Raw genomic sequence first — 24,372 nt, 5'->3', positions numbered from 1 at the left:
AGACCTTTTCAGCACAAATGAGGTCTTTTTTCCTGAGTGAGGGCGCCGAAAGCTTGGCAAATGGCACCTCCTGGTTACAGCACCAGCCCGGTCAGCCCCGCGGCCGGTGAGCTGGGGCGGCTCGGAGGGACTCGGCTCTTGTTCAGACAGAAACACTGCCCGACGAGCGGCGGCTTTCCCCAAAGGAGAGGGAAATGGGTGCCTGCGCAGGTGCCCGCCTCGGTTGTTCACCTCTGGCAGCGAATTTGGGAAGGCAGACGAGGGCCGTGAGCTCTCCCTCGGCGGGCACCTGCCATCTGCACAGCCGGGGGCGTTGCCGGCCCAAACTGAACAGGTTTGCCCAGAGGTTTTTGGGAGCAGTATCCGTGCGGAGCAGCGCCAGCTGCTGCAGCCTGGCGTTACCAGAGCTGGGGTCCGGGTGCCATGCGTGCTGCCTAGCACACAGGTGCTGCCGAGCCTGAAATCGTTGTTTCAATAGGACCAGGAGCCGGTTTTGCTGCAGCCCCCCCCGAACTCTTTAAGCCCAGTGGGTGCATTTTCCACTGAATCGTCCAGCCCCGTATCCATAAAATCTTCATTCTTTGCTGACGAGAGCCAGGCAGTCTCTCTCTCTATTCCCCGTGCCGTTATAACGACCTTCTTTGTGCCTTTCAAGAAGAGACCAGGTGCATGTTTCTTTTAGGATTTAACTATTTTTAAGCTGTCGATGACAATAGTGTCGTTCTTTTAGCATCTTAGCATTTGTGCAGTTATTGCAAGGTATTTATTTTTAATTTGGATAATTAAAGCTACTGTCTTTCTCAAGTTTGGTGTTGTATGTCATACAGAAAGTTATGGTCCCTCTATATGTGTTTTGAAATAATTTTTTTAAATAAATTGAGACTTTTTTCTTATTTAGAAGTACATAGCGTAGATAGTCTCCTATTGTTGGAAGCTGGTAGTCTATAATTAACTTAGACATAAATTAACGCCTCGGTTTCTAAATACAGTTAACGGACACTTAAGTTGATTACTCATGTTGGTCATAAACTATTATAGGCTGCTGTTTGATTCAACTTGAAATTTATATTCTGATGTCCGTCTCTTCAACACTTAAGTGCTTTGCAGGGACTTTAAAGAAATCTTGATAAGAATATCGCTGTTCTGAGGAGATTGCTCTAATACAGGATATTCCACTAAAGCGTATCCTGCCCTGGGTGCGTGCTGGGCAGCCCGCGGGGCGCGGGCGCTGGCGAGGAGCGGGGTCACGCCGCCGAGCGCATCTCGCCGTGGCAGCGAGCTGGCCTTGGTGGCCACGTCCGTCTCTTCCATTTCTAATTTCTGATTCAGCACCCTGCCAGCTGTAGGCTGCGCTGCAGGCATCCGCACATGTGGGAAGGTATGTGAGGGGGTGGGAAAATAATTTCTCTAATCCCAAACCAAATATAAAGTTCTGCTGGGAGTCATTCTTTACCCAGAGGCTGGCTCGCGCTTGGCGATGCAGGGGTGTCTGCTTGCAGAGCTCCTGCGTGGTGCTCGTACCTGAATTGTAAACCCGTCTGCCTGGAGGATTTATGGAGTGCTGAAGAACAAGTCTGCTTAATTTATTTTTTTGCCCTCCTTGTGCGACTCTGCACGCCCAAGCACCTGCTGTGCCGTGGAAGCACGCCCGGGCCGCTCGCTTCGGGGACCGAAGCTCGGGTGCTTCTCAAATCAGGCACTCCTGTTCCCTTCTCGAGTCGTACGTGATTTATCCTTCTCATTGAAACTCGGTGGGGTGACTTTCTCCCCGAATAAATAGTTATGGAAAAGATATTGTTTGTTCAGCTGAAATAATGACGGACGGGGTCAAACTAAACTCCAGTCTTCTGGCTTTGTGCCTGGGGTGGCTTTGAATGGCGCTTTCCATCCTTGGCACTTGGAAATAACGAAGAGAGATTGATCATGTCGTTTCTGTTGTGAAGCTAGCTGAGAGCTCGGGAGCTAGTAATTAAATTAACCATTGTGCAGGTTTAAATAGCACATCTAATGCATGTCATACAGCACGTGTGTGGTAGGGGTTCACTTTGCCACGGTGCAGTAAAATGTATACGGGTAGGTACTGCAAAGCTGTAACATTGAGAAAGCGTGTTGGTAATGCTCAGCCCCTTGGGCAGGTGAAAAGAGGGTTTCTCTGCGATAGGCAGCATTCGCTCTGACGGTCTGCGTTACCTGTGAGCCATAAGACTTGTGGAGAAAACTAAAGATGAATAACGATTGCTGCGTGGGTTGCTTGAGCCCCGGAGGATGGCGACGGTGGTGGCGGGGTGCTGTCTGTCCTGGGGGCTTCAAGCCAGCTTCGTGGAACGCCCTGGCTGCAGTGTTCAGTTAAGGCATCTCTTGCTTCCCCCGGCATTTCCTTAGCCCGTGCATCCTCTCCAAATTACAGCTGGTGGACTCAAGTGTGGAGTTCCGTGGTCGAAGGCAATGGCTTTTGGGCTGTGCTGTGCCGCGTAAGCCAGAGGGAGCCTTGGTCTGGACTAAGAGCCCCCGAGCACTGCGTTAACAGTGGCTGTGCCGTGGCAGTCCGCTGCCCCAGCTGACTGCTGCTTGGAAAACTGCCCCCTCACTTTTCTGCTTTAATTTACCTTAAAACTGCGCCCTGTCCGCACACCTCTGCGGGAGCGTGGCCGCGCTGGGGGTGACAGCGTGCTGTAAAACCTGTGGTGTTGCCTCTCCGGTCTGCTGAGCGGGAAGCAGCGGGGCAGCTAAATCATGGCTTAAAAATGATGGGGAAAAGGCGAGCTGGCGTACTGTGGGTGAGCCCTGATATCTGCCCAAAGGAACAAGGATGGGTTGTATTTTCAGCAGCTTCTGCACTGCCAGGTGCAGTGAAAACACACGCAGGGTCGGCTTTGGGGAGCCTCAGGAAGGATTAAACACCGTAATTTAACAGTCAGTGGAGCAACAGCCGCGATAGGGACAGAGCTGTTCTAAGGAAAAAAAAAATCAGCTGCTTCTGGTCTCTTCCTTGGTTTTTTTTTACTTATACAACAATGTTGCTTTAAAATGCTGAGCATTAACACAGATTGCATCATGCTGAAACTCTTCCCTGCGTGTGGGAGATGAGGACCACGTTGTCCAATGAGTTGTCAGCTTGCCTTTTAAAGCCATTTTATTACTGCAAATACCCTTGAAGATTTTTGAAAGACCGTCTTCGGGGAAGGAGCAGAAGTGGTTTGCGATCGCTCTGAAATTGCTGCTGTTCCGGAAAGCGCTAATGGCCGTGCCGTCCTCTCATCTGCAGGCAAGCCAGGCTTGGGAGCTTGCCCCTTGGAGTTTCAGTGCAGTGTTTTTTCCAGCTAAGGGCGAGGTTTCAAAAGATGCTGAGCTGATTGAATAACAGCTTGCTGAAAAGTGTTTCCTCCTTCCCTCCTGGCCTTGGCAGCTTCTGCTCCCGCACCCCCGGCACTTTCGTGCTCAGCAGAAGCAGCCGGTCTTGCCCGGCCCCGGGGCCAGGGGAGGTCTCGGCGTGGTGGCAGTGGGTCTGGGAGCAGGCTGCCCCTGTAATGCCGATGAGGCTCGCTCAGAACAGCCCTCTGAGGCCTGCGTGTTTGGTGTGGACGCTGATCAGGGCGGGCAGATGGACAGACAGCCTTGCAGTGCTCTTGTTTGATAACTTACAGAGGCAGCGCCGGCATCCTGTGGGTTGTGTGTCGCCTTCTGCCCCGGGCTGAGTGCGGTCAGCACTGCTGGGACCCCTGCGGAACGCGGAGCCTCGTGGTTTCGGTGCTCTTGCTGGTCAGCATCCTCTTCTATAAAGCTCCTCTTGGTGGTCACCTACAGAAAAAAGTTACTGTATTAAATGTAGTATTTATCAAAGTATTTTTGCAGGCATGAATCTCCCCACTCTGTCCTCTAAGAGCAGCATTTCCATTTTCCAACGTAGCAAAACAGGGCATGATATACCAGATTTAACCTGTGTTCCACAGTGAGTCATTTCAAGACGTCTTTTTTTTTTTTTTTTTTTTTTTTTTTTTTGCTTGAACTGGGATGACTTTTTAATTTTATTTTTTTTTTTTTAGTAACAACCTTTATTAGTGAGGTGGCATCAGCTCGGCTTCCAGCCGGGCCGGCCAGATTTACTGACAGCGTGGTGCCCGCGCTCCGCGGCGTTGTGCCAACACAACACATGCCTTCCCGCACCTATGCGTCAGTACCGCTCAAAGGGGGACTTGAATTTTTGGGGCAGGAGAATTATAATTTGGGGACGCCCGCCTTGTAACAGCACGCTCAGAATTGCTGCTGTTCGCAGCTCCCGTCCAACAAATGCTTTTCTCCGGGGTCTTGCAGCACGCCAGGGCTACTTGCACGTCGTCATTGCTGTGTGCATTTTCGTTGCCAGCGACTGGGTTTTTAAGGGGGGGAGCACACCCCGGGACAGGGAAGCACGGCTCTGCCTCCTCCCGAGCGTGTTTCCTGCCAGGCACCAGCGCCGTGCTTTCCAGCGGTGGATCGCTGTCGGCCGGAGGCCGGGCTGGCAGTCGGCTTCCTCTCTCCCTGCGTTGCTTCCTCTGGGCGAGCGCTGTTTGGGTTTATGGGGAAGCCGGCCTCGGAGCTGATGTAACCCGAAGTGCTCCTTCTTTGCTCAAGCAACATGTTTGTTTCCCTAATGTGAATAATCTTTACCTACTAATAAAGGGATTTATTCTAATTTTTGCCCCTGTTGCTCCTCCTAATTGCTGCTTTTTATGCTCTGCTGCGCTGTGTGCTGAGCAGCGTCACCTGGCAGTAACTAGTCACAGGGCAAGTGAACTGGGGATTAGGTTAAACTTTTATAGTTACAATTAGTGGAAAAAAGATGAGCTGGGTTTTCCGGGAAGAGTCTTTCCCCTAAGCTGCAGGGCTGCCACAGGGGGGTCGGATCCTCCCTCTCGCGGGAGGGGAGCTTGGTGAATGCTCTCCCGCAGCTTTTCGTGCAGAGTGGTGTTGCTTTCTTCTACACTTGCCTTTATCCCTTGCTCCTTTCGTAACCGTTTAACATGTTAAATGTGAAATCTGGCAGAATTACATTGCTAAGAGCACTTCCTAAGTAGTGCCTGGTGCATCCAGGATCCCGTTCTGGTGCCGGCGTTCCTGACAGTTGCCATCACGGGCGTAAAACCAAACAGGTCTGGGAGCACCAAGAATAACGAAACTTGGGGTTTCTGTAGATTTGTGTCCTCCACTGACGCGCTGCTTCCTTCTCCTCCTGCTTTCCTCTCCCCACCCCGTGCCATCGGCTTTCTCCTCGTGTGCCTGCCGGCCTCGGGTCCCCTCCTCACCAATGTCCTGATCCTCGTGGAAAGAGTCAGAGAACAGCATGAGAGATGTTTCTTTGGTTGAGTTTGGGGAAGTAGGAGGATAACAGGATGAGCGGGAAGGGTTTGTTCCCTGAAGAAGTCAAGCTAACAGCTGCCTGCTGTTCTCGAGGTCTAATAATTTGTGGTTTTGCATGACGGTGTTTCCCTGCCAGGTCTGCTTGCAGGCGCTGGGATGGCGGGCAGCATCTCGCCTTAGCATGGCCTTGCTCTATGAAATAGTTGTGTTCTTAAATAGGAAAGACATTGCTAGTTTCAGGGGAAAAAAACAAGTCTTGTAAATGAAAAAAACTGTTTTAAACCATAGGAATATGTTTCCAGTGATCTTGCTGGATGCAGCAGTGCAGTTGTCCCACATGATGGTTTACTTGCGAGCAGCAGCTGATCCCTTCTCGCTGTGGGAAAGGCATGGAGTGTATGTCACTTCTGAAAGGGCACCGAGCAAAGGCTGTTGTCACTGTGTTTTCTGCTCTCTAGAGCCTCTGTGAAAATCTAAATCATCGGTTCTTGGTAAGACACATAAGGGATAAATAAGGTTAAAATTGGGAGAAGCTGCCCTTGTATGGCAGCATGGGCATGGTGCTGCTTTCCTTGAATTGATTATCCAGAAGCCAGTCTGTGAAGGGACTATGGGGAGGCCTCGATTCCCCGGCTGTCACCAGAGGAGGAGGATGGGCAACGCATGCAAGAGGTCCTTCTGCCGCGTCCGCTCGCGAAGCTCGTCCTCCTGGGGCAGCGTGCTCCTGCAGCTGCCCTCTGGGTGCGGGAAGGCGAGGCAGGCGGGATTTCGGCTCAGGGGTTCTGGAAAGAAGAGCAGAAGGAAAGGACGCCTCTGAAAAAGCCCCTATAAAGCAGCGGTTCTGGAACCTTTGCTTTGGTCCAGGTATTGAGTATTGCTGAGACTTGGCTGAGCAGGAGACCTGGGGTGTAAGCCTGGCCTTTGGGTCAGCTCTGTGCTGTCCATCTCGTAAATGTATGGAGGTAATTTCAGAAACCCTGTACCCCCACGCTAATCTTATTGGAAATCTCTTTTTAAATTCCTGAGGACACTCCACAAAGTAATGAATTGAAAATTCAACACGGCGTAATGGGAATGTATTAGTATTAGCACGAACCAGCTCTGGCGAGAAGAGCCGTCTGGGTCTGAAGTGTTTCACCATCGAGATGTCAAATCTTTGCCGCGATCGAACTTTGAAAGGAAGGACGGCTTGGTTGGAGCATTAGAGCTGCTGCCCGTACTTCTGCTGGCTAGCTGTCCCAGAATAACCTGAATTAAAGGGTTTAGTCCTCCAGTTATAATAAGTAGGCTCACCTTTTCCTATCCTTTCCTTTCTCTGCAGCGGGAGATGTGAGGCAGCTGTGCTGGGGACTGGCAGCAGCCTGTCGGCTGCACGGTGTGTGTGCACCCGCTGTGGGCTGCGTGCGATAAGGCTTAATCCAGCGAGGGGTTAGCTCATCTCTGAAGCAAATGCATTTTACTTAAAGTCGCTTTAAATCTTCCTCAGCCCCTTTAGTTTGCGCTACCTGCACGGACAGGCACGCTTGGCTTTCAGGAGCAATCCGTGGCAATTTTTCCTCTTCCCGGCGTTGCCGCCTTCCTGGCTGACGTGTGTCCAGCTGCGCAGGCTGCTCGCGGCGCTGTTGGGAGAGCGGGCATCCGCTCGCAGGTGTGTAAAGCTAAGATGCTGCTTCCCTTATCTCTCTTCATATCCTGTGAAAAATAAGCAAGAGATAAGAGAGGAAGAATAGAAAGATAGTTTCTATGGAGCAGGTGATTTAACTGCTTCCTTCCAGCGTTATGAACGTGACTTATTCCTCTGCTAGGCTGGGAGCTGCCTGGCCGAGTTAACTGCGCCGGCTGAATGAAATACTAATAAGCAAGAATCCAGTTCAGCCTTGAGGTACAACTCCTTCCGAGTTGTAAGCTGTAAGTTTGCAAGAAAGCTCTTGCAAAAAAGGGTGGCCTTTTTCCTGTTAGAAGTAACTTTAATTTTGACGGGGTAAGATGAAATATTTTAAATCATAAAAGCAGGTCCCTGATTTGCGCAGCGTGAGGATACAGAGAAGGTGGAGCGAGACTCTTCTCGGGTTTGCAAGGATAGGCTGAGAGGCAGTGAACGCCGACTGCAGCAGGGGAAATTCTGTTTAGATATTAAGGATGTGCCTTCATAACGCAGGTGGTCAGTACATTGAGGCTGGGGCTCGAGGAGGTGGCTGAACCTCCGGCCTTGGGGATGCCAGCACTCCGCTGGCCCAGGGCCAGGAGCGGTCTGATCTAAGCTGGCGCCTTGGTTGTGGATAAAGGACGAGAACAGTAGGAGTTCTGCGCGTGAAGATACAAGGGAGTCACACACCCTTCAATATTCAAATAGTAAAATTATCCGAGTATCAGAAATACAAGTAGCTGCAACACAAAAGCTGCTTTTTGTGCCTAAGCTTGCTGCTGCTTGCAACTGCTTTTCCTGGTTTGGCTGCTGTTTGTCTACAAGGAAGTGAACGTTTTCTCCTCTCAACCCAATCAGAATGAATAAAAAGCCTCCAAACTGTGCCGATAACTTTCTGAAGCAGTCTTAATATCAGTAATAAAGATCACATTTAAGAAAACCCAACCAACCAAACAAGAAAGCCAAAACACTGCTCTCATAGCTAGCTATAAGCAAAAAATCATGGGGCAAAATGCATTTTACTCCTGATTTACTTGTGCAGTTTTGTACTTCAACGTCAGCTGATATAATCAGTCGGGTTCCATTGCCGTGAGGGTGACATAATTCAGGAGACAACGATCAGCCCTGGCACAGCCTCTTTGAAGGAGAAGAAAATGGAGTTAGGATTGCGAGTGATAGGAGAAAAGGGTTAATTTGGGAAAAAATGGTGTTTGGAGCAGGCTGGCTGCAGGAGGGCGCGTGGTCCTCGTGATGTGAGCCACCGCCCGTCCCAGCCCCGGCCTTGCCGGGCCCCATAGATGCTCTTTACTGAGTGTCCCACGGGGCCTGAAGCCTTTACTTTGAAGGAAAAAAGGGCAGTGGTGAGAAAGGAGAGCCCGTGCGCGATCAAGGATCGCTTTGCCATCGGGGGTTATGGAAGCGTGTGCGTGAAGCGATGCTGCACCTGGCGCTTCGCCCTTGGTGCGCAGTCCGCAGCGTAACGCAGAGCGCGGGTGCGTTCCGCAGCCCTCGGGAGCGGCGTCGCGGCCGCCGCAGCCAGGCGGCCCCGTGCCAGCTCCCTCGCGCGTCTCCGAAGGTGCCGATGAGTTGTAGGGCTCCGCGGGAGGCTGCAAAGCTGGCGGGGGTCGCCCCAGGGAGCGGAGCCGGCTGCTGACCCCCTCAGAGTACCTGGAGTGGCTGCACGGGCTGGTCCGTGCCGTGGCAGCAAGGGCAGGGCAACACCTGCAGGAAACCCTCTGCAGGTACCCACGCTGCTTCCCTGCCTAGAGCCCGTTTGGTCGCTGTAAGTCTGCACGTTCTTCTGTCAGACGCTTTTATTTGACCGTTTGGAGGTAGCGGGAGCTGTGCTGACTTGTGTTGAGGTGGGTAGTGGTGGTACAAGTTCATTTAGACGGGGGATAAAGGAGTCCCACCTCCACGCTGCGCAGAAGCCGAACGGCTCGGCTTCGAGCTGGTCTGGCATATTCTCTGCTTTCGGAGGCAGAGCCACAGCATTGCCGAGCTTCTCCCCAGCCTGCAGAATACTTTCGACATATTTAAGCTCTCCTTAATTTTGTAGGTTCTTTGAAGTGTTGTATCTCCTTTGATCCTAGGCTTGGCCTCCAGAAGAGAGCTGTGGTCGGGGTGGATGGAGCCAGAGCTGCTCTCAGCTTTGTTTGAGGCTCACAGGTGTGCGGTCCTGTCCCCCCGTGCCTCCAGTGTTACTCGGCGCTTTCGGGCAGCAGCACAGTTCAACCTGGGAAACAGCCGAATGCAGATTGCTGTAGTTCATGCGGGTCACATCAAATCACGGAGCGTTGGAGGGCAGGGGTGTCCCTTGGAAGGACCTGGGCTGGCAGGAGCCTGTGTTAAACCTGAAGTTCAGCAAAAATAAATGCAAAGTCTTGCATCTGGGATGGAATAACCCTGCTCAATGATACGGGCTGGGGACTGACTCTGGGAAGCAGCTTTGCAGAAGAGGGTCTGGAGAAGTGGCGCGTGGGCAGAGTGCCCTTGGGCGTGGGCAGCAGGAGGGGGTCTGTCAGGTCCAAGGAGGAGGTCCTCCCCTTTATCGGGCAGTTGTGATGCTGCACTTGCAGTACTGTGTCCCCTTTGGGGCTCCCCAGCACAGAAGAGGTGCAGACATGCTGGTGCGAGTCCTGAAGAGCCACCACGGCGGTTGGGGGGACCGGGGTGGTTCAGCCTGGGGCAGAGGCGGGCACAGGGAGAGCTCACTGCTGTCCGCAGCCACCCCATCGCAGCGCCCAGAGATGGAGCCAGACCCTTCCCAGAGGTGCTCGGTGCTGGTAGGAGAGCAGCGCACGCGGGCAGCACCACGGGGAGCCCCAACCAGGTGTGGGGAGGGAAATAAATTACCGTAAGAGTGGCTGAATACTGGATGGGCCCAGAGGGGATGTGTGGTGTCTGTCCTGAGCGACCTGATCTGCTTAGAGCTGCTTTGGGCAGGAGGATGAGCCTGGATGAGCTCCAGAGGTCCCTTCTGACCTACGACATTCCAGGACTGTGATTTTTATGATTCTATGATTCTGCAATTTTAATTGACATCTTTACTGCACAGTGCATTGCTCTGGGGGCAACTTCGACTAGCCGTGAGGTAAATGCTGATCTATTCTGGTCTTGCCCGAGTAATGAAATTAAAAACGTGTTTGCATTAGGTGTTAGGCATTTATCAACAAATACCCTCTGAGAGCAAGAGGGGAATATGTATTACTCTGCCACCTTGTGAAAGCTACCAAGCTTTTTGCTTCTGTTTGCAACATGAAATTATGGGTCTTGAGCTCTTCTTGCTCCCAGTATCTTTTCGTGTCGTGTATCGCGTACCGAAGTGCCAAGGACCGGGAACCCCTGGCTTTGGGCAGACACTGCTGCAGTAACGGCTTGTGTGCGTCAAGGAGGATGAGATGGGACAGCAGAAAGATCGTGGGTTTTTCTTTGTTCTCTTCTTAGCCTTCTTTGGCATCTCAAGTTTTTCAGGCAAGAATGACTCACTCGTCCATTTTGTGGTTTCCTGACTTTTTAGCAATTTTTTCTTTCACTTAAATAATTATTATTAGCTTTGCATCACCGTGCGCAGCAGCCGGCGTTCAGAGCCGCGTACCCTGGGCTGCGGCTGGCTGGAGCGGCTGACTCCTGTCTGTTACAGGTTTTCAGACTGACGTTGATTTCTTCCCACCCCTCACTGAGTTTGTCTTTCAAAATATCCGTAAGGCTGGTTTTGGCCACGCTGTGACCTCCTTGTCTCTTTACGGAGCGGGAGTGTTGATCCTGGGTCCTGGAGAACAGGAGCAGGTGCTGCAGGGCTAGCCAGCCCCCTCGATTCCCTCCTGCGCAGCTCCCCAGCTGCACCCCTCGGCGCCTGGGCGCTGCCTTTTAACGGTAGCGAGAGTGGCTTTCTGCCTATCATTCCCCAAAATATGAAAGGATGGTGCTACAAAACGAGGTGCACGTCAAGGAGCGACCCCTGGATTCTGCCGCAACCGTGGTGGTTTTTCAGCTTGCAGACCCCCGCGCTCCGGTCCCTGGCTTTGCCCGTGAAGGTGTGGGGTGTCCTGAAGAAGCAAGTTCCCGTAACCTCCGAGAGCACTGCTGTTTGTGGCGTACCGATAAGGCATTTGAGAGAGAGATATCTTAGAAGGAATATTTACCACTCAAATATTTTATGTCCGTTGGACAGCCCTGGGCGCAGCAGGGTTGGGTGCGGGTGTGGAGCGCTGCCTGGCTCAGCGATGTGCTTACGGGAGCTGCGGGGAAGCCGGCGACCTCCCGCTCGATGCAAGCGCAGGACTGCTCCGCCGGAGGGTTTTCAGCTGGGAGTGAAAAAAAGGGTTTTTAGACTTTCAGGCTATATTTCTAAAATAATTCCCCGTTGTGGTGGCATGCTTAGGATCTACGTGGCCCAGGGGTGCTGCGGGTCCCAGTGGGTGCCGAGGGTGGGTTCAGAGGAGGGCTGGTGGTGCACAGCCGCTCCCCTGCCCAGCTTGGGGTGCTAGCACCAGCCCAGCACCCCGTCAGCCCGGTGCGGGGTGTCAGCGTCCCTCCTGATGCTCCCCTCTGGGCGTCTGTTCCAGCGCCGCCGAGTCACGGCCGGTTCTAAGGAAGCCAGGGCAGAAATGAGCCGCGGTGCTGGGGACAGGCGACACCTGTCAAGCTCAGGATGCATCAGCAGAAGGCCATGGGCTTTGTCCCACAACCTGGGAGAGGAGAGCTGTTCTGGCAGCACCTGGAGAGCATCCGGCGTGGTGGGTCGCGGTCCCAGGTCCTCACGCAGCTTCGCCTGCGCTGCCGGGGACCGGGAGGGGGTTGGATCTGGCTGGAAAAGGGCTGGAGCTCCCTGCTCTGGGAACGGGGATGGGGGGCGCAGTGGGCAAGGGGGAAGCTCAGTCGGGTCTCTGGGTGCACGGCCGACGCTGTGAGTCTGGGGAATGACTTCAGAAAAGTGGCTGTTCCAGAGCACTGGTGCAGAATTGCTCATGAGAAATATGAGGAATTTCTAAAATATTTTTATAGTGAGAAATATTTACACCTCAGCGTTAATAAACATCCGTTATATCTGAAAATAAGTAACCCTATACCAAAGTTAAAGTGAAGGCGGTCCACGTTCCTGTGAATGTCCCCTGAATTCTGCACGGGTTGTTTCTCTGAACACTGGTTTTAGAGGGTTTGTGAACGTTTTTAGTGGGACCTTCCTGCAGAGTCACCCAAGGGCGTTGTTACTTTCTTTAAAAGTATATCGGAGATCAAATGATCTAATCTCTGGCTGTATTTACATTTTTCCTAGACTATTTAATTTGAGTCAGGTACAGGGTTTTTTTTTTTTTATCGTGCAAGCTGTTTCATTAAAGGGAAGAAGTATATCTTTGAACTCCTGCTAATGATGTACTTAACAGTTGAAGGTTTCCTAGTAAGACTCGCGGGGTGGGTTACTTGTGCGCCGGTGAGGAACCGGGGGTCTGTGCCACAAAAGTGGTTTGCAGCGATCTGTATTAAGTGGAGTGGAAAACTGGGTGACTCTGGTGTATTTCTATTTAACTGAATGGTGCAGACCCCACTGGTTCAGAGGTGATGATAATGTAACACAGCAGCAAGAGGATGTGAATAATTTAGTGGTGTTGAGCAAGACGCTTGAATGCTGTCCTTCGTCTGCTCCTCCGGAAACTCCCGTCAGCTGGAACCTTCTACCTACAAAAAACCGCTATGAAAGTAACCGGCTGGAGTGCCCAGGCTCTCCGGGAGGATGGATGAGGTCCGTGTTTCAATGCTGGTGAATTGTGTGCAACTCCGTGATATGACACACGTTCTGGAGCAAGACGTTGTGCCCTGCTTCTGCGCCTCCCAGGGAAGGAGTTTTACTGCCGTGGGAGCTGGTTCGAACAGAACAGGGAGACGGGAATGTGTTGAAATCCCAATTCTGTGTGACAAATTCACCTTTAAAAAAAAAAGAAAAAAAGGTTTTGTGTGTGCATTTTCACATGCGTTTGTGGACAAGTATTACATGTTAAACACGGAGTAGTGGCTGACAGTTCCTTATATAGTAAATAATATCCAGCTGTATAGTGTAAACTTGTAGTATAAAAACACTTTGAGTACGTTTATGACAGTGGAAGTGGTTGTATACTCTCACAACTTTGTTGTGCCCTATTGCTTGGTAATTAGAGCTTGAAAACTATGATTACTCTGCCCTTTTTTGCCTTGCTTGCAGTGTTGCTGCTCTGAGCCTTGCAAGATACCTCGGTTCCCTTTCATTTTCCTTGCCCCTCCAGGGTCTCCGGATACATTCCTTACAAAACCATGTGATGCTCTTGCTAAAATTTATTAAGTTGTCATTGGCTTTTTTTTTTTTAAATTGAAAACCAGAGTCTTAGGGGAAGAACCCTGACCAAGGAAATTAAGCTGAGTCCTTGTTTCTGTTAGTAAAAATATGTAAACAGTTCTTGTTCCCCAAATGTAAGACACTTTTTTTGGCTGCCATTCCAGTGTTTTATAAAAGCGAGTTATGGAAATGACGGTTTTTATAATTAAACTGCTAGCTAATCCTATCCCGGTGGCTGCTCTTGCTGTAAAGCTCGGTGCTACCGGGGCAATCGGCTGCGATGGCATTAATGCAGCTTTTCAGTGTTATTAAAGGTAATGGGACCTTGTGGAAAAAAAAAAATTGAGAAAGCCTGAAATTAAACAAACAGAATTCTCATTGAGAGAATCTCCCAAGAGAAAGGAAAGATCTGGAATAAAATAGTTGAATGTTAGAGTCACTGAGCCTGGCAGGGACTTCTGGAGATGGTCCTCTCCGACGCTGCTCAAGCAGAGTCACCCAGAGCTGGTTGGCCCTGGTTGGCCAGGGTCGTGTCCAGCTGAGTTTCGACTGTCGCCATGGATGGAGACTCCCCATCCTCTCTGGGCAGCTTGTGCCGGTGCTTGAGCACCCTAAATGAAATAAAGTAAAAGTTAAAAATGCCTTTTCTGATGTTTAAGTCAGATTTCGTGTGTGGCAGTTCGTTGCCTCTTGCCCTTTCAGAGTGGGCTGGGGCTGACAAGGCGGTTGCAGCAGAAGGGAGAAGACTGGGAAGTACCATTTCTCAAGACGTTTTGTGGGACGTGTCTTTCGGATCTGTTCATAAAACCAGCCCAAACTGTTTTCATGGCAGATGTCTCTCCAGCTCTGCCTAGTCTACTCTATCTCGTCTGCCTAGGGGTCTGTTGATGATCTCCTGGGTGGTGGCACCCAGGTGGATGACCCCGGGCAGCCTGCTCCTAGGAGATTGCAGAATACCTTTAGTGGGGGTGAAGGTGGGTGGGAGCCCAGAACAATGGCAGGAGAAGGGACATCAAGATGGCATGTGTTGATAGTGCCCAGGCCTGGGGCCACCATTGCCAGACACCTGTTGGGGGAAAAGGGACTTTTTCTTCTGAAAGGAAAGACTATTAAGAGGTGATAGTGGGTAGATAACGAACAGGGCATAAAACAATGAAGAAACAAAAGGCTCCTGATGACTCAGAGAGGTGGGGTGGGAGGGTCGAGTAAAGATGGTGATGTCAGTTCCTGAGGGGTCCAGAAGTCACCCCTAAATCCTGGTGGGGCCTGCCACCTAGGAACAAGCTGGGACCAGTGGTGAGGGCCAGACAGCCAGTCGCTCTGTAGAGGCTGCTCTAGCAAAAATCAGTGCTGGGCCTTCTGGAAGAGGAAGATGTTATTTAAACAAAACCAATTTCTCACTCATTTCAAGGCTTTTACTCACTGAAGGTGCCAGGCGCCATAGCTGAGTGGCCTGACATGGAGTGTCATTGCATGTGACACGGAGGGCAAGGTGTGGCCTCATTTACGTTATCAATGGGTCAGGAGGAACCCAAGAGATGATGTGGCTTTTGGATAGGTCTTTTTTTTTTTTTTTTTTGTCTTCCGTTATGAGACAAGGGATATTTTCTGATTAATCTTCCATAAACCTTAGGCAAGGTTGCTGCCCCTGGTCTTGGTTTCTGCGTTTTGGGTATTTTTACAGCTGCAGCTTGTCCTTGCCTTGAGATAACAGGGTGGGGGAGAATGGCCCACGCTGTCTGGTGAAACCTCATGACCATACTGTTATCAGTGCATGGTCTTCTGCTGATTAAATTACTTGTGCCCTTATTCAGGCTTTTTCTGGCCTTGATGCAAACAACAAGTTCCTCCTCGAGATTTACTAGCTTGATTACTGTTGATGGTGTTTTGGTTATCAACAGGGGCCATTCTCGCAACTGCAGTTGTGCCTAGTTCTTAGCATTTGTGTTACAAATACTCCCTGGGTTGTCCTTGTGGTTGTGAGAAACCTGGGCAAGATCACTTCAATACATGTCTTGTTGCCTGACTGCTGGATGGGCCACTTGGACCGACGTGGTGTGGGGCTCAAGAGTTATGTGGCTATCATGGTGTTAATAAGAATAAACCCACTCTTGTTTTATAATAACATGACCTTTCCTTCCTATAATTTGAACTTTGCCTTAGTGTTGCTACATTCATTGCTACGATAATAAGCACAGGCTCCGAACAAGATGATCTCGTAATATTTTGGGAGATATCTTTTAGCCTGATTTCATTTTTCCATCTGAAGTCATGTCCAAAGGCAGTATAAATACAATGACCATCCTGTGTTCTTGTTCTCTGTCACTGAGGTCAGCATGATAAATCATTGCAGAAAAGGCCCAGCCCAAAGTTCTGAGCTAATTTTGCAGTAGCTAAGGAGAAAACTCTTGCAGGGTAGGTGGAGGAGAGGAAAACCAAATCTGTGCAAATCAGTGTTACGGCATCCAATAATATTTAAAATAATTCTGCCAAGTTCCTCTCTCTTGCCAACTAAAATCAACCAAAATTACACAGACAAAAAAATCACTTCACCCTGGTTGCTGTGAGATACTCGGGCAATACCAATATCGTGGCCGCGCTACGCAGTGCCGTTAGTCGCCCTTCCATCTCCTGCTGCCGGCCAAGGTGTAACGGAAGAACGGAGGCTTCCTGGCACACCCGAGCAGGGAAACACTGACTTCACCTCCTGAACTGCCGCGACGTTGTCCCTGGCTGCCGCTGCGGTTGCCATGTGTTGCCGTACCAGAGGTTTTTCCCAGGTCCAAGCGCAGGCTCCATGAGCTCACGGGTCCCTCATCTCCACCGGCTTCCTACGGCAGCTGGCCGTCAGCAACGCGGGGCGAGGAGGCCCATGCCCCCGCTGGGCCGGGGAGGGGAGAGCTTTCTCAGCTCACTCACTGGTTTTGGTCACCGCTTTATTGGGCTGATGGACTTCCCTGGCCATATGGGTGGCCACGAGCTAGTGTAGGGTAAACTGCCCGAGGTTTGTGAAGCAGCAGGACACCAGCCCTGCCTCTTGGGGAACGCCCAAGTAGTCTCCATCACTGCCCAAGTCGTCTTGTCATATCTGTTAGGAGGAGCAGCACATTCCAGTGCTTGTTTTCTTCAGCTGATGAATGCAGAAACCCAAACCTTCAGATGGAGCATCCTGACAGGTGCCCCACCCAGTATTTGCCCTGCTGGACCGAAAGGGAGGGGTCTTGTTTAGACTCTGGTTTGGTTGTGGGAGCCGGTGGGGGGACGCAGCTCCATGTCCCACAGCTGGGCACGGCGACTTGTCAGCGGAGGGAGGAATTCCTCCTTCTATGAATTTTTTTTCTGTTTCTTACAAACATTTTGTGTGGGGTTTTCATAGGTGAGCTTGAAAAAATCTGATCTACTCAGTTCTAGATAAATTTTGGTGGTGGTTGTTTTTTTTTTTAACTGAAGTTAGCAAAGGATGAAAGGACAGCAATAGGTGTGTGAGGTAATTTGGACTGGAGAGAGAGGAAATGGCTGTTAATGTAAAGTAATCTGGTAGAGGCTGGTGAATCTTTGCATTTGGTTTGCATTTTGCCTTGGTGCTGTTTTGCATGCGGCCTCTTGGAGTGCCCCGCTCAGGGAGGCGCGGTGGGCCTGGTTCTTCCGGAGCTGAACTGTTTCATATTTTCTCCTGCTTTTTCAACAACTATACAAGGTAGGAGGAGGAGATGGTGCCGAGAATAATAATAATAATAATAATAATAATAATAATAATAATAATAATAATAATAGTCATCATCATCATCTTTGTAGATAATCAAACCAAACCTATAAATTCAGCCCAAATTGTGCCGGTTCCAGGCAATACTTGCAACTCACAGAAGTGCTCTGATACAAAACGCTTTGTCATTGATCACAGGGTCCTAAAAAGAAGTCACTGAAGAAGATGCAACCCCAGGCCCCGAGTGGCTGGATACTGGGGTGGGTGGACAAGCAGGGTGCTGGGGGGGCTGTTACACCCAAGGGAGAGGAGCACAGCCTGGGGCTTTGTTCTGGCTGTGATGGGCACCCTCACGTCAGCCCAGCGGGTGAAGGCTTGGCTGTTAATGTGGGCTTCTGCTCAGGCAGCTTTACACAAGCGGGACTTCCTTCTGATAAGATTCACGTTAAAGCATCAATGTACGTTGGTGAAGTTGGGGCGAAGCCAGCCGAGAGCCGCTGCGGTGGTGCTACCTCCGCCACCCATACTCCCTGATGCGCGCCTGTGCACACCTATGGTCTGAGTCCTCGCTGGGGCTGTTTTGCAGCAGGAGATTGTACCGCATGTCTTCTCCCAGCATTAAATCACGAGATAAATCCATCGGGTTCTTCATGCCAGAGAGCCCCTTTTTAAAAACCTGCTTTTCTGACAAAAACGGGTGCCTCCCCTTGATAAACACGGTTCGTCTGTGGGTTAGCAGAGGCCACCTTAGCGGAGAGTAGCGTGTCCGAAGGGCCGTGGTGTCTGACGCCCTGTGCCTGTTGGCGGCAGGGCTTGCTGTGCTGCTCTAGAGCAGGGCTGAGGCTGTACGTGCGGGGCACACGCGGCGGCGTGGGCTGCCGGCCGCTCTGCCTGCAGCGGCACTGCGTCACCGAGCCGGAGAACCCATTGGGACGGTTTACCCACCAGCCTTGAGTAAGAGAGACTTTTAGGGACCAACAAAACCTGCTCTGACCTGCTCTGTGTGTGATCAGGGTGAAGCCATATAAGAAACAGGGCTGCGCCAGTACAGCCGCCTGCTGCGCCCGCCTTTGAGGTCTCAAGGGCTTCTCTTACCCATTTTTACCCCAGCGTTGGAGATTAGAAGCCCATTCTTCTTAAAAAGCTGTAAAGGATAGACCAGATGTGGAATTTTTAGGGCAATTCTAGTTTTTAAGATTTTTTTTGGTTTGTGGTTTTGAGGGCTTTTGGTCTTTCCTGGAGTGGGGATGATGCCCGCCTCGGGGGCGGGGGGGGGCAGCGGGGCATGGGGCAGGGGTGTGTGGCAATGACAGCCATCCATACTTAATCGTTGCCATTAGCAAAGTGTAAATGGATTTGGGTATTTAATGATGGCAATTTTTAGCACATGTGCATGGGGCGCAGTTGTTTACCTAATGTACAGATAGATTTCCTGGAGATGGTTCATCACGAGGATATCGCTGTTCTCTGGAGCGCTGAAGGATGATCGGCTGTGAGGGTTTCCTGCACGTAACACACAAGCTTGGTCATCTGAGCAGGGCACCTTATCTGGAAAAACAAACAAAACCCCACAAAACCACTTTCAGTTTATAATGTACGATCTTATGCAGCATCATACGAAATTAGTTCAGTATTTGAAACATGCTTGTGCAAAATCCATAGCTAAGATCTTGAGAATACATTGGGGGTGTGTGTGTGTATATATAAACACACCAGAAATAATGGTTACAAGTGTGATAAAGGGCTTGGTCAGGTTTGAATAACGCTCTGGTATCCATCTAAGTGGATGGGTGACTTTGTTTAAGGAGTATATGACTTTGAAGAACACAATTTATTCTGCTGCAGGTAAGTAAAGTTAAAATTAAATTCCTGATCATTGGCTTATGTTCCTCAAAATTAAACCTGGGATATGTTATTCAGTCTCCTGATTAGGGATACATATGCAATAAAGCTCGTTGTGAGCCACGTATTTAGTGTGGGGACACAAGATGAGGAAAAGCAACAGATTTACATGGCATTCTCGTTGCTTGTTTGCTGTTTGGTTGTTTGCTTCTGGGTTTTTTGGAGGGGTTTCTTTGAGTGGGCTTTTTCTTTTTTTTTTTTTCCCTTCCAGTTTTTGTTTTTTGTTTTTTTCTTTTTTTGTTTTGGGTTTTTTTTTTTCCCCCACAGTGAGTTCTTACAAATATTTAAGAATAAGTAGCGTATGGCTGAAGCTGCACTGAGCTCGGAAACTTTGCTAGCTGATACCACCTGCGTTTGCACGTGAGCAAAACGCGCGCCTGCAAGAGCTGCGTGCACCGTGGCTGCGTGTGTGATTCGCTGAGCTTAAGTTCGCGGCGGTGTTTAGGGTTTGGCTGGTTGTTTTTCACCCAGTCCAGAAGGGCTGGGGGGTGGGTTTGCACTGTGAAATCTGGAAATGCACACGCGACCAGCCGGTGTCGGTGCGGTTTCCCCCCGTGCGGGGGGCTCTGTGCTTGCGTATGGGGATCCGCGCTGTTCCAGAAGCCCAGGCTGGCTGAGGTGGGTCCCTCTGGTCCAACCCCCCGCTCACCCAGGGCTGGTGGCCCACGACCGTGTCCACACGGCTACGGAGTATCTCCCATATGAGACTCCACCACCTCCCTGGGCAAGCTGTGCCGGGCCTCGGGCAGCCTCACGGGGACAAGTGTTTCCCGATGTTCAGAGGGACCCTCCTGTGCTGCAGCGTGTGCCATGGGGCTCTGCTCCTGGCAGTGGGCACCACTGGGAAGAGCCTGGCTCCGGCCGCCCGGCACCCTCCCTGCAGGTGTTGATGCAGGTGGACGAGATGCCCGAGCCCTCGCCGCTCCAGGCTGAGCAGCCCCAGGCCTCTCGGCTGAGGATCCCCTCCCTCGCCCTGCTGGCCACGCTCCCCCCGACGCGGCCCAGGACACCCTTGGCCACCACTGCCCGTGGCCAGCTTGGTGCCCAGCAGGACCTTCTCTGCCAAGCTGCTTTCCAGCCGGGTGGCCCCAGCCCATGCTGGTGCTGGGCTTGTTCCTCCCCAGGGCAGGGCCAAAGCGGGGCTATTGGCAGCCAGGTCTGGTGGGGTGAGCCCTCAGCTTCACAAGCAAATTGACTTGAGTGGATTTCTAAATAACGTATATTCTGTCAGAGCCTCTGTGTAAGAGGGTTTTGGACTTCCTCTTGAAATTTTTTTTTCCATAGGGATTGTGTAGTGTGTGTGAAAATAATTAAAATAATTTTTAAAACTTCTGTGCCTTTAATGTTCAGAAGTCTTTTGTATTGATAGTGAATCCAAGTACTTGCTAGATGTGACGGAGAGGTGGATAGCCCAAATGCTCCTCTTTGGCTAGCAAGGCGAGCGCGTGCCCAGCTATTCCCGGCAGGTACGGCGCGTATAGCAGCAGCAGGAGAAAATCCATCTACGTTTCCTGTAAATAAGCTTGTCTTATCTTGAGAGGATCATCTTAGAGTTTGGTTTGAGCTCATACGTGATTTGGACTTTTCTGCTTAAATTCACAGAAGTCCAGTCTGAATTCTCTTAGATTTTTTTTTGAACATGAGGCCTTTCTAATGGGAACGGGGCCAGGAGCTGTTAAACTGGTTTCACAGCAGTCGCGCTGGATGATTCTTAATCATCACCTGCTTACAGTGAATCTGACACAGCCTCTATGTCAGGGTTTTTCTTAATGGGTGTGATACAAAGAGCTCACCTTTGGGGGATGTTTTTAGAGCCTGGCATCTGTGCTTTTGTCTCGGGCGCCGCAGCGTTGGTCTGCGGTTGTCGCCGTGAGTCACGCATCGCACGCGGCAGCGCTGTGGAAGGGATGGATCGGCCACGTTTGCTGCTCACAAGGACTCAGGCATGCAGCGAAATGTAAAGCGTTAATCTTGAAGTGTAGAAAAATATGTGAAAGCAAGCCAGAAAAGTCAATTTCATAATCGGGAAGAAGGCTAACTTTTTTTAATTGACATGTTGTATAAACATACAGCTCTTACTCTCCAAATGGCCTAGCTAGAGGCTGCGCCAACACTAACAATCTCCAAGGGAGAAATAAAGCTTGTGAAGTAGGAGGTAGGATATAGCTGCAGCCCTGCGCCTCCCCTGCCAGCGGGGCGTCGGCGGACACCGTGCGGGCAGGAGAAAGCCCCAGCTGTGTGACCTGCCCTAGGAGGCACGCCGGGAGCCCCGGGGCGGAGGAAACGCTGAAGCAGTTGACGTGGAGAAGAGCAGCCTCGTCGAGGCCATGACCTACCCTTTGCTGTTAGGGATTTCGCAGGACCCTGGCTGTGGCACGTACCCCTGCTGTGAATGACGGCACTGGGATGCTGTTTCTAGTGCTCAGCGAGGGCTTTTCAAACACAAGAAGCTGAGTGAGAGGACATGGTGGCAATATTTTTGGTACGGGCTGCCTAACATTGGTGTTTTCTTCCTCAGCAGAATTCTGCCGCATTGACAAGCCCCTGTGCCACGATGAAGACGAGCAGCTCAGCTTCGAAGCCGTCCGCAACATCCACAAGCAGATGGATGATGATGCCAACGGCAACGTGGACGTAGAGGAGAGCGACGAGGTTAGTGCTCGGCTGCTTTGCCGTCCTTCTCCCACACAGTGGGCTGTTCTGTTCTGGGTAATGCTGTTGTGGCGGGGTGCCTGAAATTCAGGTGTGCAAACTCTTACGCCGTTGGCTGCCTATCTCCTCGTCTGGCAGAGGAAGCAATGTGCCGCCCTGAGCCAAATTTCTGATCCAAACGGTGTATTACGGTACTGTAATCTTCAGTGTCTATGGCTTTTCCTCTGTTCTGGGGGTTTCTAGCCACTTAATCTTTTTCTGCACACAAGGATTATCCATTTATTCCAACACTGAAAGACATGGAGATTGGTTTACATGATTGTTGTAATTTCATTCCTTTTTTTAATCGTGGGGTTGGGAAACAGCTCTCTGAGCCTCTCTGTCGCTGTTGAGCAAATACACTGGCTGCTGTCTCCTTCACATAGCAGTGTTTACTATGTTCTTCCACCAACCCAGCTAGAACAGTTCAGTGCACGTGTGCACGCTGCTGGGAAAAAGGAACGTTTTTTTGTTGTCTTGGCCGTGGAGATTTTAGCTGATAACTTTACTGAAGAGAAATAAAGTTGTTTTCTTATGTAAGCACCAATAGGAATAAGTGACTAGTAGAAAAGGGGAAGCTGTTTGCTTATGATGTTGCCTCAGCTGCAGTAGGTGCTCTTTTCAAGGCGCTGTGCAAGGTGGGGGATTCTGTCTGATAAGGAGACTGGCATCTGAATAAGTAAGTCAAGGTGTTGGAGGCTAAAAGAAGGCAGACTGGTGAAGGGATCTGCTTCCAGTAACAGACAGTTCTCCAGTCCCAGTCGATAGATTCATGGAATAGTTTGGGTCAGAAGGGGCCTTTAGAGTTCACCTAGTCCAGCCCCCTGCCATGGGCAGGGACATCCCCAACTCGATCAGGTCGCTCAGAGCCCTGTCCAGCCTCACCTGGGATGTGTCCAGGGATGGGGCATCGACCACCTCTCGGGGCAACCTGGGCCAGTGTCTCACCACCCGCAGCGTAAAACATTTCTCCCTTAGATCCAGTCTGAATCTCCCCTCCTTTAGTTTAAAACCATCCCCCCTTGGCCTGTCACAGCAGGCCTTGCTAAAGAGGTCGCCCCCACCCTTCCTACAGCCCCCCTTTAAGCCCTGGGGGGCCGCAATAAGGTCTCCCTGCAGCCTTCTCTTCCCCGGGCTGAACAACCCCAGCTCTCCCAGCCCGGCCTCGCAGCAGAGGGGCTCCAGCCCTCGGAGCATTTCTGTGCCCCCTCTGGCCCCGCTCCAACAGCCCCGTGTCTGTCCCGTGCTGAGGAGCCCCGAGCTGGAGGCGGCGCTGCAGGGGGGTCTCCCAGAGCGGGGCAGGGGGGCAGTTCTCCCAGTCCCTCAATCCATGGCAAAACCACTGCCCGGCTAGGGATGTGCTGCTGCTCCTGGCCTTGCCGCGGGGCTCAGGAGGGCGATGCACGGCTCTAGAGCTACACAAGTTGCTTGAAGGGTGGAGGCGTAGGTCTTGTGCCAAGTCCCCGTCCTGCGGCTGAGGCTGGGCTGTGCTGGGAGCAAGGGCTGTTGAATGGTCGGAATTCTTGGCCCTGGAAGGAGGTGAGCCAGGGGCTGCTGAGGCTGCTGCTGGTGGTGACCCAGCGCCCAGCGTGCGCCTGGCCGGAGGCGGCTGGTGGGGCTGGCAGCCGCGTGTGCCGCGCTGCGGAGCTCTGCTGAAAGCGCCCTCCGTGCCGCGGGCCTTTGGTGAGGGGGTCGGTATGTGTTTTGTAGGCTCAGGACAGATGGTTTGCAGGGGATATAATCTGACATAATCTTTGTGTGGGGATGGGAGTTTACAAAATCGTGACCTGCTGCGTCTGGACCAAAAAGCATCTCTTCTTTGTTTTATTTCCCCCCCGTTCTGGTGCAGACGACAAACTGAACGCGTGTGACAGCACGCACAGCGCTGCCCTCTGAGCAACAACCAGTCCTTCACGAGCCCTTCTCCTGGGTGCTTTATTCCCATTGCTCAGATAAAGAAACCGCAGTCCAGGGGAGGTTAAATCTCCCACTCGGACTAGCGCAGCTGTTTGGTTTATTGGGTAAATCCAGCCATCACAAGGGCTCTTCCGTGTCCTGGGAGGTGACAGTCTCCAGGGACATGGCACGGCAGCCTGGAGCTGAGCCCCCTGTTTATGAGGAGCCAGCGGTGTTGGTTGGCTGTTCCCACGTTGCCGCGCTGTTCCCGCTGCCTAAGTCCTGCTTCACGGCATAATTAAAACAAATTAAAAGCTTTCAATTGCATTTCCTAAAATTTGGTGTTCTCCCTGGAGGCAGTTCTCTGCCCAGTGTTGCTTTGGAGCTGCAGCTCTGCCTCTCCCACTGACTCCTGGGGTAGCCTTAGGGAGATGGATTCACTTGGTCCATCCTACTTGCCTGTTATTAAATTGAGGATAAGCCTCATCTTGTCAGGGCTGGGCATTAACTAGCAATTTTTATGTCTCCCTGAGCAAATCTTGCCCTCTGTCTCAGTGGACTAGTTGAGAGCTTATTGTACAAGCACTAACAGTTTCAGATTCAACTAACTGTTGAAAGCCTTTGTACTGTCGGTTCGTTTTACAGTACAGAAGTTGCCATTTTATGAGTAATAACAATTATTTTTCTAAAAGGCTTCAGAATCACCGCCTTGCTATGATTACTAGTCAGTCTTCAAACCCCTCACAGCTGGATCAGACCGATGCCCGAGGCCCTCGCATCGCTTGTCTGGGCCCCAGCATAGAATCACAGAATCATTAAGGTTGGAAAAGACCTCTTGGATCATCAAGGCCAACCCCCAACCCAACACCCCCAGGCCTCCTAAACCAC

General features: G+C 51.3%; 1 protein-coding gene across 8 annotated transcripts in view; it reads left to right on the top strand.

Annotated features, from left to right (window-relative positions):
* Nucleotides 1-24,372, top strand: part of STIM1 (stromal interaction molecule 1) — a 100,794-nt gene that overhangs the window by 16,234 nt on the left and 60,188 nt on the right. For 6 of the 8 annotated variants that reach the window (XM_075099572.1, XM_075099391.1, XM_075099746.1 and 3 more), the window contains exon 2: nt 21,416-21,549. In XM_075099572.1, coding sequence (XP_074955673.1) covers nt 21,416-21,549 — 134 coding nt within the window. The remainder of the gene's footprint in view (nt 1-21,415; nt 21,550-24,372) is intronic. The other 2 variants (XM_075099661.1, XM_075099487.1) reach the window with 1 other exon arrangement.

Source organism: Phalacrocorax aristotelis, chromosome 1, assembly GCF_949628215.1.
Source record: "Phalacrocorax aristotelis chromosome 1, bGulAri2.1, whole genome shotgun sequence".
Classification (NCBI taxonomy): Eukaryota; Metazoa; Chordata; class Aves; order Suliformes; family Phalacrocoracidae; genus Phalacrocorax; species Phalacrocorax aristotelis.
This window is presented reverse-complemented; position numbering and strand designations above follow the sequence as displayed.